The sequence below is a fragment of the Galleria mellonella genome, unplaced genomic scaffold, assembly GCF_026898425.1.
Source record: "Galleria mellonella isolate WM207_F2 unplaced genomic scaffold, CSIRO_AGI_GalMel_v1 utg56, whole genome shotgun sequence".
Classification (NCBI taxonomy): domain Eukaryota; kingdom Metazoa; phylum Arthropoda; class Insecta; order Lepidoptera; family Pyralidae; genus Galleria; species Galleria mellonella.
In genome coordinates, this window is record NW_026442117.1 from 962,333 (window position 1) to 978,366 (window position 16,034).

At 35.8% G+C, this 16,034-nt stretch overlaps 1 protein-coding gene across 1 annotated transcript in view; it reads left to right on the top strand.

Annotated features, from left to right (window-relative positions):
* The window catches only part of LOC113512577 (embryonic polarity protein dorsal), a 57,122-nt gene that overhangs the window by 34,116 nt on the left and 6,972 nt on the right, over positions 1 to 16,034 (top strand). The window contains exons 4-5 of the mRNA XM_052899051.1: positions 9,034 to 9,186; positions 11,984 to 12,165. Of these exons, the coding sequence (XP_052755011.1) occupies positions 9,034 to 9,186; positions 11,984 to 12,165 (335 nt within the window). The remainder of the gene's footprint in view (positions 1 to 9,033; positions 9,187 to 11,983; positions 12,166 to 16,034) is intronic.

Sequence of the window (16,034 nt, forward strand, 5' to 3'; positions counted from 1 at the left end):
CCCATCTGATGAAAAGTGGTAACTGAAAAAAGCGATAAATATGTATTTATTGTTATTAATTACTGGTGACTCACACCGGTTTAGCACTTATTTTTTTAATGACTTACAATCCATGATTATATATATATATATATATATATATATATATATATATATATATATATATATATATATATATAAACATAACGGAGATGGTAAATCCTAATTATAATACGCTCAATGGTACATTTTATTACGCAACTGCAAATACCATACAAGTCGACGGCCCACCTGTTCTAAGTATATATAAACTTGAAATAGCCATAAAACATAAAACACCGTGGTTTCCCTGAATTGTGTCGTCAGTACACACGTCACTATCGCGGCGTTTGACGTCATCAATACCCGTGGATTCAACACGACTAGAACAATAGATTAATCTACGATATATACTAAAAGGAAATACCGAGTCGTTTCCATTCCATGACACTTTTTATAATATTTTTTTTGCTTTTACGAATTAAGTACGACAGTTAATTCTGTGAAGGATAACGTAATATTGTAAAAACATATGGAAACCATGGTTCCAGGGGGAAAATCCTAATGACTTGAATGCTCTATCGGGAATTTTGAATTTAGTAATTACATAAGGTTTATAATTAATTAGGTATTACTTGCTGCTTTGCTATGCTTTATCACTTTATGTTTCCTTGTAAAGAAGGTAAAATATAATGTCATTAGTCTTTTTCATTGACAAGTTGACTAAGAGAATATAGTACATCGGTACAAGTGAAAGAAAACTCATTGTAAAACGTTATGCCAAGCCGCCTGACCATACAGGTAAAAGTAGTTTACCAGGCACCTCTGTCCTATTCATGTTTCTACCGTGAAGCACTTGTGTTTGCATGGCTGTTTCGGTTTAAAGAGTGGGATATAGAAGTGAATTTACAGTGTACAGAGGAATAACACCCGAGTCCTCAGGAATGGCAACACATGGGGGTATCATGGGCGAAACAGTACACTCTGTTATGTCCATGGTACTGCTTATGTCTATAGGTGACGGTTACTTTCCATTAGGTGGGCCGTCAGCTTGTTTGCCATTCTAAGTTGTATAAAAAAAATTGTAAAGGGATAGTGCCTCGGGGCGAATCCCAAGTGAACACTATCCTGGCCTCAACTCCAGAGGCAACAACCTCCAAGTCGCTGGGTTCGAATCCGTTAATAACGATGTGACATTTTTTCTTGTTTTTGTTGGTATTAACCAACTTGAGAGATAATTTTTAAGCTAAGAAAAACCTGATAGATGGCGATAAGGAACAAAACAACTTTTGCCGGGTCAGCTGATAAGTATATATTTACTCCTCTCCATCCAGAGGTTGCCTGGAAGAGATCGCTTTTAGCGATAAGAGGGCCTACCATGAAATGTTTTCCGAAACTTCGGATCCGAACGTAACAAAAATTTGATGTTAAAATTACTTGATACATACCGTTTAAAAATATTAAAAATGCTAAAGTATCGTTCCTTTTTACTTTTATGGTAGGATTTATGACAAATGAAATGTTAGGCTCCATTTATAGGGTCAATTTTAGTTCGAAAAAAAAACACGAAATTGGGCCCGAAAATTCGGAATTTCATTTCATAGTAGACCCCAAGGTCGCCCATTGTTTTCTCATTGTGATTATTTCTTGTAATTGTTTATATTTATAATAAGTTTACTATTGTAATCTTTTTGGAGGAAACAATAAAGAGTATCTATCTATCTATATAAAGTTGAATAAAGTTATGAAACTGTCCATATATAATATATAAATTGGTAAACGAGTGAGCGCGCTTTTTTCGACCGGGCAGCCACGTGCGCGATTTCACATTGTGATTTCGCGCCGAGAATAAATTTACACTTATAAATAAATTATAATGGCAGTGTAAATTGAAAGCTCGTTAGTAAAGAAATGTCGTGTGAACAGAACGTGGTCACAGACCGCTCGAGTCGGCTCACACACTCGGCACCTAGGCACGCACTGTACTTAATGAAAACGTAACCAAATTTTGTTGAAATTATGAAAAAAAAAACCACTCACTTTAGTAACAAATTGAAACATTCCATCAATTATAATTTTAACACATCTAAATCGACGTACGCACATGAGACGAGTTAAAAAGTGAATATAAAATGTGTGTAAGGAAGGATACAGGCTTTAGTCGCTCTGTTCTCTGTCCCATACTTGAAGAGACCTAGCGTGAAGATAGGTGTTGTTTGTAACATAATTATAAATGTTAAAAGATATAAGGAAAGATGATTTCCTATATAATTACAGTAGTGAACGAGGATAACTCTTGGCATGTGAATTACAATGCGGGTTACGTTGTATTATTATATTACTATTTTTATAGATATGACCGAGATGTTCAATTGGATAATGTAAACACGAATACCACTGCATAATAGAATACTTGACGCCCACGATGCAACTCGTGCGCCACTCCTGAGGACTCTGTTAGGGCTTTGTTTCAAAGGTTTTTTTTTATGGATGATAATGGAATGGTAACCCCGCTTGCGCTAATGGAATACGCTAACGGGGCACCAGTGAGGTATGATAGGTGAGAATGAAAGGGCAGGCCAGTTAGCTCATGGTGATGAATAAACCTGGAATTGAATACGATTGTTTTTAGGGGGAAGGGGACACGTAAGTTCGATCTGCAAAGGTATATTGCTAGCAATGAGATTGGTATTCCGCTTTACTAACAACCCCCCCCCCCCCCCTCACCTTGTATCAGAGATTTGGTCGTCTTGTCTTTCCGACTATATTACTTCTGCGCGGTGAAAATAGATAACAAGATCAAGATAAGGAGATACGGCAGGGGTGCTCATATTTGAACTGCTGGCCATCTACCTATCTATATTAATAACTCTGCTGCTATGTGTGATGCAGGGTTGTCGTCTAAGTAGGCTGTATGTAGGCGCAACTAATAGTCCAGTCAATCGTGACCCGCCAAAAAATATAATATTTTGTTAATCTAGCGAAAGATGCTCAGACGCAATGCTCACTCTAATATAAATAAGTTGTTACTAAGAATAACTTTCAGTTTTACCTTTTCCCTCTTAATAAAATAAAAAATACTATAATACTACATAATTGTGTACTTTTTTTTTGATGGGTGAAAATGGTATGGTAAACCCGCCTGCACTAACGGGATACGCTGGCGGAGCACCAACGAAGGGTGATAGATGAGAATGAAAACAGGCCAGTTAGCCTATCATGATGAATTCATCAGGAATTAACCATGATAGTTTCCAGGGGGAACCGCGAGGAGATCGACCTGGTTGGGTATATTGCTAGCAATGAGATTCTCAGTCTCCTTTACCAACAATCCCTCCCCCCCCCCATAATTGTGTACTGAACTATGTTGTTTCATTTGAGACTTCAAGATGTAATTGGTAGATGGCACAGGGTTTTGTCAGTAAACAGTAGATCTTGGGTCTAGTCAAGTCGACCACATCTGGTATAAAGCAATACCGATTAGTTGAAGATGAGCGGGCGGTATTTTATATACATTGTACTGCATACAGAATACATGTGTAATGAAATGAACGTACTGTTTGCTCAGTACTGTTTGACGTCGCGCCGTCGACTGTCCAGTGCAGTTACTGTTGATACAGCGCTAACAGGAAAACGGTGAGCCAAGTGTGCCGATGACAACACGGCCGTTGGGCTGCATAACAAGTTTCTGATCATTTGTCCATATGTATCGTTACATTTACAATCGAGAACAGCAGTAGGAAGATGTCAGGCCTACTTGTACAATATGATAAATTCATAACCAATAAAAAGCCCTGACTGTTAAATTCCAAACAAATCATTTTATAAAGTTTTTGACAGTTTTAACAAGGTTTATTTATTACGGGTCAAAAAGAATATATCAAACCATTTAGAAAATTTGTTACGCTTAAGATGTAGACTTAAATTGTAACTGTAATATTACGCACATCTGAAAAATGTAACCACTTTTTTGGCAGTTATGGAAAATCATCTCAATGAAAGGAGAGAAAGGAGGGTGATTAGAAAATATTACGTGCTCCAATGTGACTGGTCATGATTCGTATAGATGTAAAGGAGGTAGTTCAGAATAGAATCCGCAAAAAGGTTTATTAAGTTAGTTGCTCTATGAAACCATTCTTAAGTTGCAAGATGATAATTGCTCAGCAGTCCGTCTCATTAACTACTGTTTGTTTTGCTCCATCGCTGTATCTGATCATCCATTTCTCTTGAGAAATTTACACCATTGTCATTTTTGTTCCATTTTTGAGGTTAGATTCTCTCTTTTCGTATTTTATACTTTAGGATTTTTATTAGTTCCTCTATACCATTTTGTTAATTTTGACTATTAACTGTATGGTGTCTTTCAGTTTGAATTGTTTGTAGTCTTTTGGCTTCAAGTAATAATACTCTCCCAAAAGATTCATACATATTCTCTTTTAGCTGACAGCTTACTTTTGCTTTACGCAATTTGTCTTTCAGCATACATTACCTATATAAAAAGAACTTAATAAAAATACAAGCAAACGAATAATTGACTCGGATAATCATTGAATCATTTAAATCGACAAAATAAAAGAAAAATCGATCAATCGTTTGAATGTTTCGATCTGTTACTTTTAGTTATTTCATTTAGATCGGTGTTTCCCAACACAGGGCCCACGCCCCACAGGGAAGCAATTTGATAGTTATGGGGGGGGGGAGGGGGCATTTAAAAAATGGACTCGAAGCGATTTTAACCCTCTTGCTCCAGGCCATTTAAATGCAATGCTACGAGTAAATATCGGTGACAAATTTAACAAAAAAAGTAAATTAAAAAAAATGCTGTAAAAATTTATTAGGTACAATTTCGTTTGACGTTACAAATATATCAACTGGGCGATTAGAGTCGTCAAGTAAACTTTGTCCGGAAAAGTTATATATGGGGGCATAAAAATTTTAGTAATGTCCAAGTGGGGTATGGTACAAAAAATGTTAGGAAACACTGATTTAGACAGTGTTTGATGAATTCCGACAAATCTTGTCCTGTACAGTGGTATCATCCTTCAATCATCTTCCTTTATTATTCATTCAATAATTTCTTCAAAGCTTTCCTTCCTCCACGCCACGATCACATTGCACGACACTAATTACAATTATATGTCACAAATAATGTAATACAATTGTAAACAATGCAAGCGGACCGATGATCCAAGTGGTGCCAATAATTGGTCCGCGTAATAATTGTACGTGGGCACGATACAATCAGTGAATGTTTTCCTGCACTTCGCTCTAATGACTGTAGCATTTTATAATTTATATACACCGCCACTGGCACGACTAATAACAGTAACACATACGTGTCTGTTTACATTTTAGTTTACCTTACTCGTACATGTGTGAGGTGCATGTGAAGATAAGTTTTATGTCCCTAGATTTCAATCGTGGTTATAAGGGCGTATGTTCTTTTTTGCTTCCATTGTATCAGTCTATTTTATTAACAAACTTGTGACTAATTTTCATTTCTATTAGTTTTTTTTTTATTAAACTTACATTTACAAAATCCTTTGTTTTGACTATCAGTACATAGTCAAAATGACTGAGTTTAGAAAGCTGAACTACAAAGGGGATATGCGATACCATGCCTGCAAAGCTGCGGGCAGCAGCCAGTTATGTTATTTGTACTTTGCAAATACAAGTATTTTGTAGAGGGAAAAAATGGATTGAAATGCGTCTGTCCGGTTGAGAGGTCAAATAAAACAGACGCACATAAAGCAAATGATAAAAGCATTAAATACGTCTTGTTAACTGTCTGAAGTCAACATGTTTCTTTCTTTCAAATTTGATGGAAAAATGTAGCCACAAAGTTGCAAAGTAATTAATTTTCTTAAATTTTCCAAGTTTTCGAAACAAATGTTGTTTTACAAGCGTTATTTATTGTTTGTTGTCGTTGCACCGGGCGTCGAACTCTATAATTGTCCATTCAGACATATCCGCTAATAACTTGCCTCGACGAAAGCATGCACTGTCGGAAAGTGGAGGTATTTGGGTCAATAACATAGCTGGGGAGCTGCTAAATTTAGTTTCCAATCTCAAGATTAAAAGTATGTGTACGGAGTAAGATGTAGCGATATAGTTACAGTAAACTTTACCAGAGGGAGACTTTGTACAAAAGTCGTTTGCTTGTGCACCTCTGTCCCATTCGTGTTTCTACCGTGAAGCAGTTGTGTTTGCATGACAGTGTTTCGGTTTGAAAGGTGGGATATGGCAGTGAATTTACATGGTATAGAGGAACCTGAGTCCTCAGGAATGGCAACCCATGGGAGGTATCATGGACGAAACAGTATACTTTGTTATGTTTATGATACTGTTCATGTCTATAGGCAACGGTTACCACTTTCCATCAGGAGGGCCGTCCGATTTTGCAATTTCACATTGAATAAAACTTAATTTCCATACCTCATTCTTTAAAATCTAAACACAACTGTATTGGGAGGGAAAGGGATTGTTAGTAATGGAGACTGAGAATCCCATTGCTAGCAATATACCCAACCGTGTCGATCTCCTCGCGGTTCCCCCTGGAAACTATCATGGTTAATTCATGATGAATTCATCATGATGGGCTAAACTGGCCTGTTTTCATTCTCATATATCACCCTTCACTGGTGCTCCGCCAGCGTATCCCGTTAGCGCAGGTGGGGTTACTATACCATTTTCACCCATAAAAACAAAAAACTATTGTATTGGCAACCTAATATACTTAATAGAGACAACAAAAGGGGCTTAATAGGGGCAAAGAATACCCAAAGGTTGTTTCGAAAAGATTGCTTTAGCGATGTGACCGCCTTTTGTACTTCATAAGTACAAATAAGTATAATATTGCAGTATAATAGTACAAATAAGTATAACACTAGCTGGCTCGGCAATCGTTGTTTTACCATATACATTATTTCGAGAACTATACATGAAAATTTATTATACTACAATTATTATATTCGATCGCCATCTTGCAACCCTATTGCGGAATATAAAAATGGCGATTAAAAAACAGGAGTTGGTTGTAAAAGCGTGAAAATTTGAAGTTGTATGTATTTTTCAATGCTAAATCATAGTAAGATAAAAAAAAAATTGTCGAAAAATAATAAAAAAAATTAGGGGTGGGTCATCCTTATCATTGAGGGGTATGAAAAATAGATGTTGGCCGATTCTCAGACCTATTCAATATACACACAAAATTAGATAAAAATCGGTGAAGCCGTTTATCAGTCGTATGTTTGATTGTAAATCGTTTACGGTTACGGCGAACGAGTCCGATACGCTATTGGTTTTTCCCATTCAATCTCATTGATTACGTTTCATTCCCATTCAGATATATATTTATATACGTATATATATATATATATATATATATATATATATATATATTTGTATATGTTTATCATTCATTCGATTAAATGTTGTTAAATTACTATGATAAATAATTGAATACATTTAGTGCATATATGTGTTTTTAATATATACAAAGATATAATATATATATATATATATATATATATATATATATATATATATATATATATATATATATATATAATTGCCTACCCTAATGGGAGACAGGCGTAACAGATATGTATGTATGTATGTATGATAAATAATTGATGTATTTCGACAAGTATGTAGATTAAATCATAGTAGACATACGAGTATTTATATTGTTTACTGTGATATCTCTTTTAAATGAATAATGTAAATGACTGGGTATCAGTAAGAGATTTTTTTTAATGAGTGATAATGGTATGGTAACCCCACTTGCGCTATCGGTATACACCGGCGGGGCACTAGTATGGGATGATAGGTGAGGATGAAAAGGCAAGTCAGTTAGCCCATCGTGACGAATTCAACGATAAATTAGTCATGGTGGTTTCCAGAGGAAACCGCGTGGCGGTCGACCTGACAGAGTATATTGATAGCAATAGGAGCTAGCCTCCCCATTTTATACAATCTTTTCTCTCCTTCTGTGAATATGAAGTCAGGTCAGTAAGCCTATATAAGTGCACCAGAAATTAACCATGATGGTTTGGGGGAAAAGGGATTGTTAGTAATGGAGACTGAGAATCCCATTGCTAGTAATATACCCAACCAGGTCGATCTCCTCGCGGTTCCCCCTAGAAACTATCATCGTTGATTCCTGAAGAATTCATCATGACGGGCTAACTGGCCTGTTTTCATTCTCATCTATCACCCTTCACTGGTGCTCCGCCAGCGTATCCCGATAGCGCAGGCGGGGTTACCATACCATTTTCACCCATCGAAAAAAAAAAAAGAAAAAAACCATGATGGTTTCCAGGGGAGCTCACGTGGAGGACTGGTAGGGTACATTAGTCCCCATTAGTAATAATAATACGATGATACTCATGATGATGATGATGATCAGTTGTTGAATATATCTTTGTATATATTAAAAACACATATATGCACTAAATTTATTTATTTATAGGATCACCAACATGAGATACAGCGAAGCGTTCCCATACAAAACACTAGTGGATCAGGTCTAACTGTTCTTACATTTAAAATTAAATTAAATTATTAAATGATATTAAATTAATATAGATATTAATAAAATACATATATAATGGAATTTATGATTAAATTATTTCAATTAAACACATATTTAGTAATTGATTTATTTAATACACTAGATACTGGAATATTTCCATTACCCGCCATAAACTAAAATTTCATCCCAACCGTCTGGACGAATGGCGGTCCTCCACCGTGCGTTTTTCAAGGCACTTTCTCCCACGCACAATCACTCTTTGGAATCAACTTCCAGCAGCAGTATTTCCGAACCGATACGACAACATAGCCTTCAAGAAAAGAGCATATTCCCTTTTAAAAGGCCGGCAGCACACCTGCAATACCATTTGTGTTGTGGGTGACCATGGGCAACGGTAGTCACTTACCATCAAGTGAGCCGCATGCCCGTTTGCCCCCTGTGTTGTAAAAAAAAATTAATTGTATTTTTTTTTCGAACAGATTCCGGTACGAATGCGAGGGCCGGTCAGCTGGTTCGATCCCGGGTGTGAACAGCACGCCCGAGAACCGGACGTACCCAACGATTAAGATCTGCGGCTATCGAGGACGGGTGGTCATCGTTGTCTCCTGCGTTACCAAGGAGGAGCCCTACAAGTGAGATTTTTGTTCATCATATCAGCCGTTAAATGTTCATTGCTGAACATATGCCTTCTTTTGACATGCGGGTTGGCAGTTACAGTTAGTTTTAAATAAGGTGACCAACTATTTTTTGTTCAAAAAGATTACCCTTTGCAAGTATTTCATAGGTAATACAAAACACAAAGAGAAGTATTGATACAGAAATATGGTCTCAATAGACTAGGAGATTGGTTTATTTTCAACTATACTCGCAGAACCACATTCCGGAATGGCAAAATCTTTAATTACTATATTTTTGTATCAATAATTCCCTTTATGAAAATAGACTACTGAGATATTATGTATTATTTATTTATGTATCAATGTTTTAAATACGTGAGGTATTTTATAAAATTAGGGTATGATGAGGCTGACATATCCTTATAGGATAAACACCTCTAAATAAAAAAGATAAAAAAAAAGTATATCATAGGTGAAAAAAGAAGAAAAAACGTTAAAAACTTAATTTTCTCTTAAAAACATATTTTTCTTCGGAGTGGGTTTTTTTTTGCTAAACGAGGATGTTCGTCTAATAATGTAGCCACATCCGAACAACTTTCATTTAGCATATTAAATTTGACTGTTAAGACGGCAGGTAATGTTATTACAGAAAGTCGCGACTTCTCACTGCTCCAATAATCATTTCCTAGTGAAAATACTCTTTCAACAGCAGCGTTAGTGCCCTGTGGACAATATGAGGAAATTTCTATTAAAACTTTTAAATTTTCATATGGGTTATGTTCTACTGAAATTCAAATCACTGTTAAAATAATTTTTAATATTTAATTAATAAAATTGAAATAAAATAATTAAAAAAAAATGTTTTAGAAATACAAATGAGTACAAAATTATACAAATGATCGCTCTTAGCGATAAGGTCGCCCATTGTTTTCTCATTGTGATTATTTCTTGTAATTGTTTATATTTATAATAAGTTTACTATTGTAATCTTTTTGGGGGGAACAATAAAGAGTATCTATCTACTTTCAGAGTACAGGATTTGAAAAGGGTACGCTTTGCGAAAAAAGAGTACAAAACTCAGTAAATGAGTATAGTTGGTCACCTTACTTTAAAATGGATGAAGATGGAATGGTGGGTGCACTATTGTTATCTTATGCTATTGATATATAATATAATGATGGGGCACCAGTGGTAGATGAAATCAAGTCAATTGGCCAACTGTTGTTTCATGAGTTCAGTACAAATTTGTCTCCATCGTGCACAATTCTTGTTGAATTCATCACGATGGGCTAACTGACCTAATTCATCCCCACCTATCATATTCATTGGTGCCCCGCTGGTGTATACCGATAGCGCGGGTTAGGCTACCATTCCATTATCATCCATTAAAGAAAAGTACAAATTTGTCATTGGCTATAGATCGGATTGATATCGATATTAAATTCAAGAGTAGAATGCTGTTTATTTATTTATTATTATTATTATTTTAATTTAGACTTTAATTGAGCAGAAAGTGCTTTTTATTTGTATACTATTGTTTTTTTTTTGTTTGTGTTTTGTATGCTACTGTGTTAGTCGCATGCTTCTTTGATTACATTATTTCTTTCTTTTATCGTGGCGAATTCGCAAATTAAACACGACGGGGCGGAAGGGGAGTAAGTGAATTTACAGGGTACAGAGGAATAACATCTGAGTCCTCAGGAATGGCAACGCATGGGAGGTATCATGGGCGAAACAGTATATTCTGTTATTTCCATGGTACTGCTCATGTCTACAGGCGACGGTTACCACTTTCCATCAGGTGGGCCGTCAGCTTGTTTGCCATTCTAAGTTGTATTAAAAAAAGTGGTACCTATATCGTCCTGTATAGGACCAGGACCATATAGGATTTCTTCCTGTAGAAACCTCAGGTTATAGAACCAACTCCTTACCATTTCCTAGGAGACTATCATGGGTTTCTTCAAATGAGAATAGGATCGGGGATTGTAAAGATCTTAAGTCAGAAGTAAACCAGAAACCATTGACGTTTATATGGGATGTTATAAATTGTGCATGTTACACAATTTATAAACTAAATTTTATGTGTTTTGTAACCACATATATTTAGTTTTTGGACAATCAAAAGTTCAATTTAATAGCCTTTGTGATTGCAATAATATGCACATGCTGCTACATTTAACGCAATCATTTCCTGTCATTACATATATATTCAGCCATTTAGTTACCAAATTTCCATCTTTTGTACTAGATAATCTCATGGCATTCGATAACTATATATTTATATTTACGCCAAGTCTATTACGGGGTAAGCAGAGCGAACCCAGTACCAAATATAACCGAGTATCAGTTTAATGAAAAACTTCACAATTGGCTTATTGAGAAATGTTTTTATTCATTGGAAGACTATTTTATATAATGATTGGGTACCTCTGTCCCATTCGTGTTTCAACCGTAAAGCAGTTGTGTTTGCATGGCTGTGTTTCGGTTTGAAGGGTGGGATATGGCGTGAATTTACTGGGTACGGAGGAATAACACCTGAGTCCTCAGGAATGACAACGCATGGGGGGTATCATGGGCGAAACAGTATACTCTGTTATGTCGATAGTACTGCTCATGTCTATAGGCGACGGTTTCCACTTTCCATCAGGTGGGCCGTCAGCTTGTTTGCCATTCTAAGGTGGTTTATAAAAAAAATACATATGTTTATTTTACTGATGCTCTTCCTAAAGAGTCGCATTCTAGAAGCACCAATCATCTGCCAAACAGTTTTCGACTATGCAATTAAGGTGCGTAAATAAAATTTCCCTTGCAGACCCCACCCACACAACCTGGTCGGGCGCGACTGCCTCCGGGGCGTGTGCACGGTGCGGGAGACCATCGACAGCGACTCCTGTCAGGTGCAGTTCAAAAATCTGGGCATCCAGTGCATCAAGCGGCGCGACATCGCCGAGGCGCTCAGGGTCCGGGAGGAGCTGCGGGTGGATCCCTTCAGAAGTGAGTCTTGCACTTACCAGATCTCTTTATTCATGCAGGTCCATAAAAATCCTTCTAACCAATTCTATCGTTGGTTTGAAAAGTGGTTTCAGTTGACGAGAATTGATCAGGAATATAATACGCTGTTTAGAGGTGATTACTTCTTTGAAGAAACTACGCAAACGAAGTTGCGGACAAAGTCTAGTTCTTAATTCTTAATATTGTTATAAAATAAAGTGTTTTTTTTTTTTTGATGGGTGATAATGGTATGGTAAACCCGTCTGCGCTATCGGTATACGCTGGCGGGGTACCAGTGAGGGACGATAGGTGAAATTGAAAGCAGGTCAGCTAGCCCATCGTGACGAATTCAACTAGAATTAAACACGATGGTTTCCAGGGGGATCCACGTGGAGATCGATCTGATAGGGTATATTGACAGTAATGGGGCTATTCGACCCCATTACTAACAATCCCTTTCCCCCCAATAAAGTGATATTGTCCAAGTGTTAACGGCATGAAACTACGAAATGGGGGCGATAAATTTTAGCAAAACTGTCACTGTTACCACTAAGACAACGGGGTTGAATTCTAATGGATGAACAACCACTTTGCTGATTATTCAAATATCTAATGCGGGTGAAGGTCAAGGTTTCAGTTCGATTCCACCCGGCTCCGTGGTCTAATCCGATACGTTACTCGATAATGCCTGATAAATGTTTTTTTATATCTGTATTAGTTTTTACCCGAGACTTTGTCTGCGTGACCAAGATAATACTAATTGTTCTCGATAAAAAGTAACCTGTGCATTTCTCTAACTGAAATACTATATAATAATGATTCTGTAAAGAAAAGTATTTATGAGGTCCTATAGCGAACAACTTCATCCTAGTAAGTAACCTATATTCTTCTCTATACCAAATATTACGTAATTTCCTATCTTAAAAACACACTTAAAAAAACCTATCTGTGTAGCAAATCCAAATTCAAAATCTTTAGGTTTTGCGTGAAAGAGTAACAAAGATCTATCCATATATCCATCATTACAAATTATATATATATATATATATATATATATATATATATATATATATATATATACACACACACACCACTGAGGTAATTTATATGTAAGAGATAATACTGCATCTTTACCTTTCCGCATTGATTCAAGAGGAATAATTTGCAAAATACCTGATTATAAATAACACACGACACCAATAGCGGTCAACATACAAAAAGCACGCCGGCGTTTCCGGTTTTGATAAAATTCTGAGAATTGTATACGAAAATATCTAAATAATCAATCAATACATATATAATAATAAAATCGTAACTGGTCGCTGTCTGTACATGGAAGATATATAAGAAAAACTATTATAGGGGGGCTTTATGAAGGCAATAGAACCCGAAACAATGATTTTTAGAATTTTCGTCTGTTTGTACGTTTATGCTTGCTAATCTTAGAAACAGCTTAACTGATTTGGACGCGGTTTTCACTAATACGTTGCGGTTTGCTGCACTTAACATTTAGTGCTTGTTTAATTTTAATCGGTTTTATATATATATATATATATATATATATATATATATATATATATATATATATATATATATATATATATATATATATATATATATATATATATATATATATATATATATATATATATATATTATTTATTTAGGTTATCATTCCTTCATTAAAAAAAAATACCCTCCGCTTAGTTGATACTACATGACATTGTGCTTTTTCCATAGAAAAGTATATTGCGTTCGTGTTGCGAAGTATTTATTATGGTTTATCATAATTACTATGAAACATATGCCCCATGCGTTAACACGACCACCAAAAGAATAACCAGAGGTGAGCACGTGCAATATAGAACAAACAAACAGACAGATAAAAAGATGGAGCTCTCGTTCATTATATCAATAAATATTGGAAACCAGCGGCCCGTCCCGGCTTCGCGCGGGTGGACATTTTTACAACATTTTAAAAAGTGGTTACTGTGACGTAACGATAATAGTTGGACATTTTTTTTTATACAACTTCGAATGGCAAACAAGCTGAAGATCCACGTGATGGAAAGTGATAACAGTCGCCTATAGACATGAGCGGTACCATGGACATAACAGATTATACTGTTTCGTCCATGATATCCCCCATGCATTGACATTGCTGAGGACTCAGGTGTTATTCCTCTGTACCCAGTAAATTCACGCCATATCCCTACCCTTCAAACCGAAACACAGCCATGCAAACACAGCTGCTTCACGGTTGAAACACGAATGAGACAGAGGTACCCAAGCAATCGACTTTTGTACAAAGTCTCCCTCTGGTGGGACATACAGTATCGCGAAGTTTTTTGTAGTTATTGATATTATCTTCAATATTGTAGAACACACTTTTGTTCTGTCACCAATAGTTTCCGCAGCGCACGCGACCAAAGATATTTTATAGCATTTTTTACACCTTGAGTTATGTTACAAAAGTTTTAGTAAGGATCCCTAATCTTTTCTAGCAATAAATATAGCCTAGGGTGAATGTAGCTTTCTAATGGTGAAAGAATTTTTGAAATCAGCAAAGTAGTTTTTGAGTTTATTCATTACAAACATATATATATACAAAAATACAAATCTTTCTTCTTTATAATATTAGTGTAGGTTAGGTAATCCGGCGAAACTTCATTCCGCCTAACAGTCGATTCTTTAATTTTTTTTTTATAATGATACCTATTAATTTTATTTTATTTTTACTTATTCCAAATTAAGTTATATTTTTATTGACAATAGCTGTGGCGTGCGCGTGAGCTGCGCGCCGTACTGGACTGTACTTGGACATTGCAACATTATTTTTCTAAAATAAAAGAATTCTTCTAAAATAAACGTAGCCTAAGTTACTCCTTATTACATTAGCTACCTGCCAATAAAAGTCTTGTCAAAATCGGTCCAGCCATTTAAGAGATTAGCCGGAACAAACAGACAGACAGACAGACAATTATTATTTTGGTGTATGTACTGTATATACATATATATATATATATATATATATATATATATATATATATATATATATATATATATATATATATATATATTACATATACATGTAGTAAAAAACGGTTTATTCAATATTACAAACAGACACTCCAATTTTATTTATATGTATAGATAGTGTAGACAAACGTCGAGTTCATCGGCGGATTAAGTGTCTCTCAGACGGGCGGGCGTGCGTCATGGGTTACGCACATTGCGTAACCCATGACGATACAGCATTGAACATTGCAGTCAAACTATTCGGCTCGCCAATTTTATACAAATACAAGCTGGCTCGGCAAACGTTGTTTTACCATGTACATTATTGCGAGAACTATACATGAAAATTTATCGTACTACAATTATTATATTCGGTTGTCATCTTTCAACCCTATTGCGGCATATAAACATCGCGATTAGAAAACAGGGGTTGATCGTAAAAGCGTGACAATTTGAATTTGTTTTTAATTTTTAATGCTAAATCATAATAAAATACAAATGTAAAAATTTGTCAAAGAAATAAAAAAATATATTTTTGGGTGGGTCACCCTTATCATTGAGGGGTATGAAAAATAGATGTTGGCCGATTCTCAGACCTACCCAATATGCACACAAAATTTCATAAAAATCGGTTATGCCGTTTCGGAGGAGTTTGGTAACAAACACCGCGACACGAGAATTTTATATATTAGATTATAGTTTTAACACTTGGCTTACGGGGGAAAGGGATTGTTAGTAATGTAGACTGAGAATCCCATTGCTAGCAATATACCCAACCAGGTCGACCTCCTCACGGTTCTCCCTGGAAATTATTATGGTTAGTTCCTTATGAATTCATCATGATGGGCTAACTG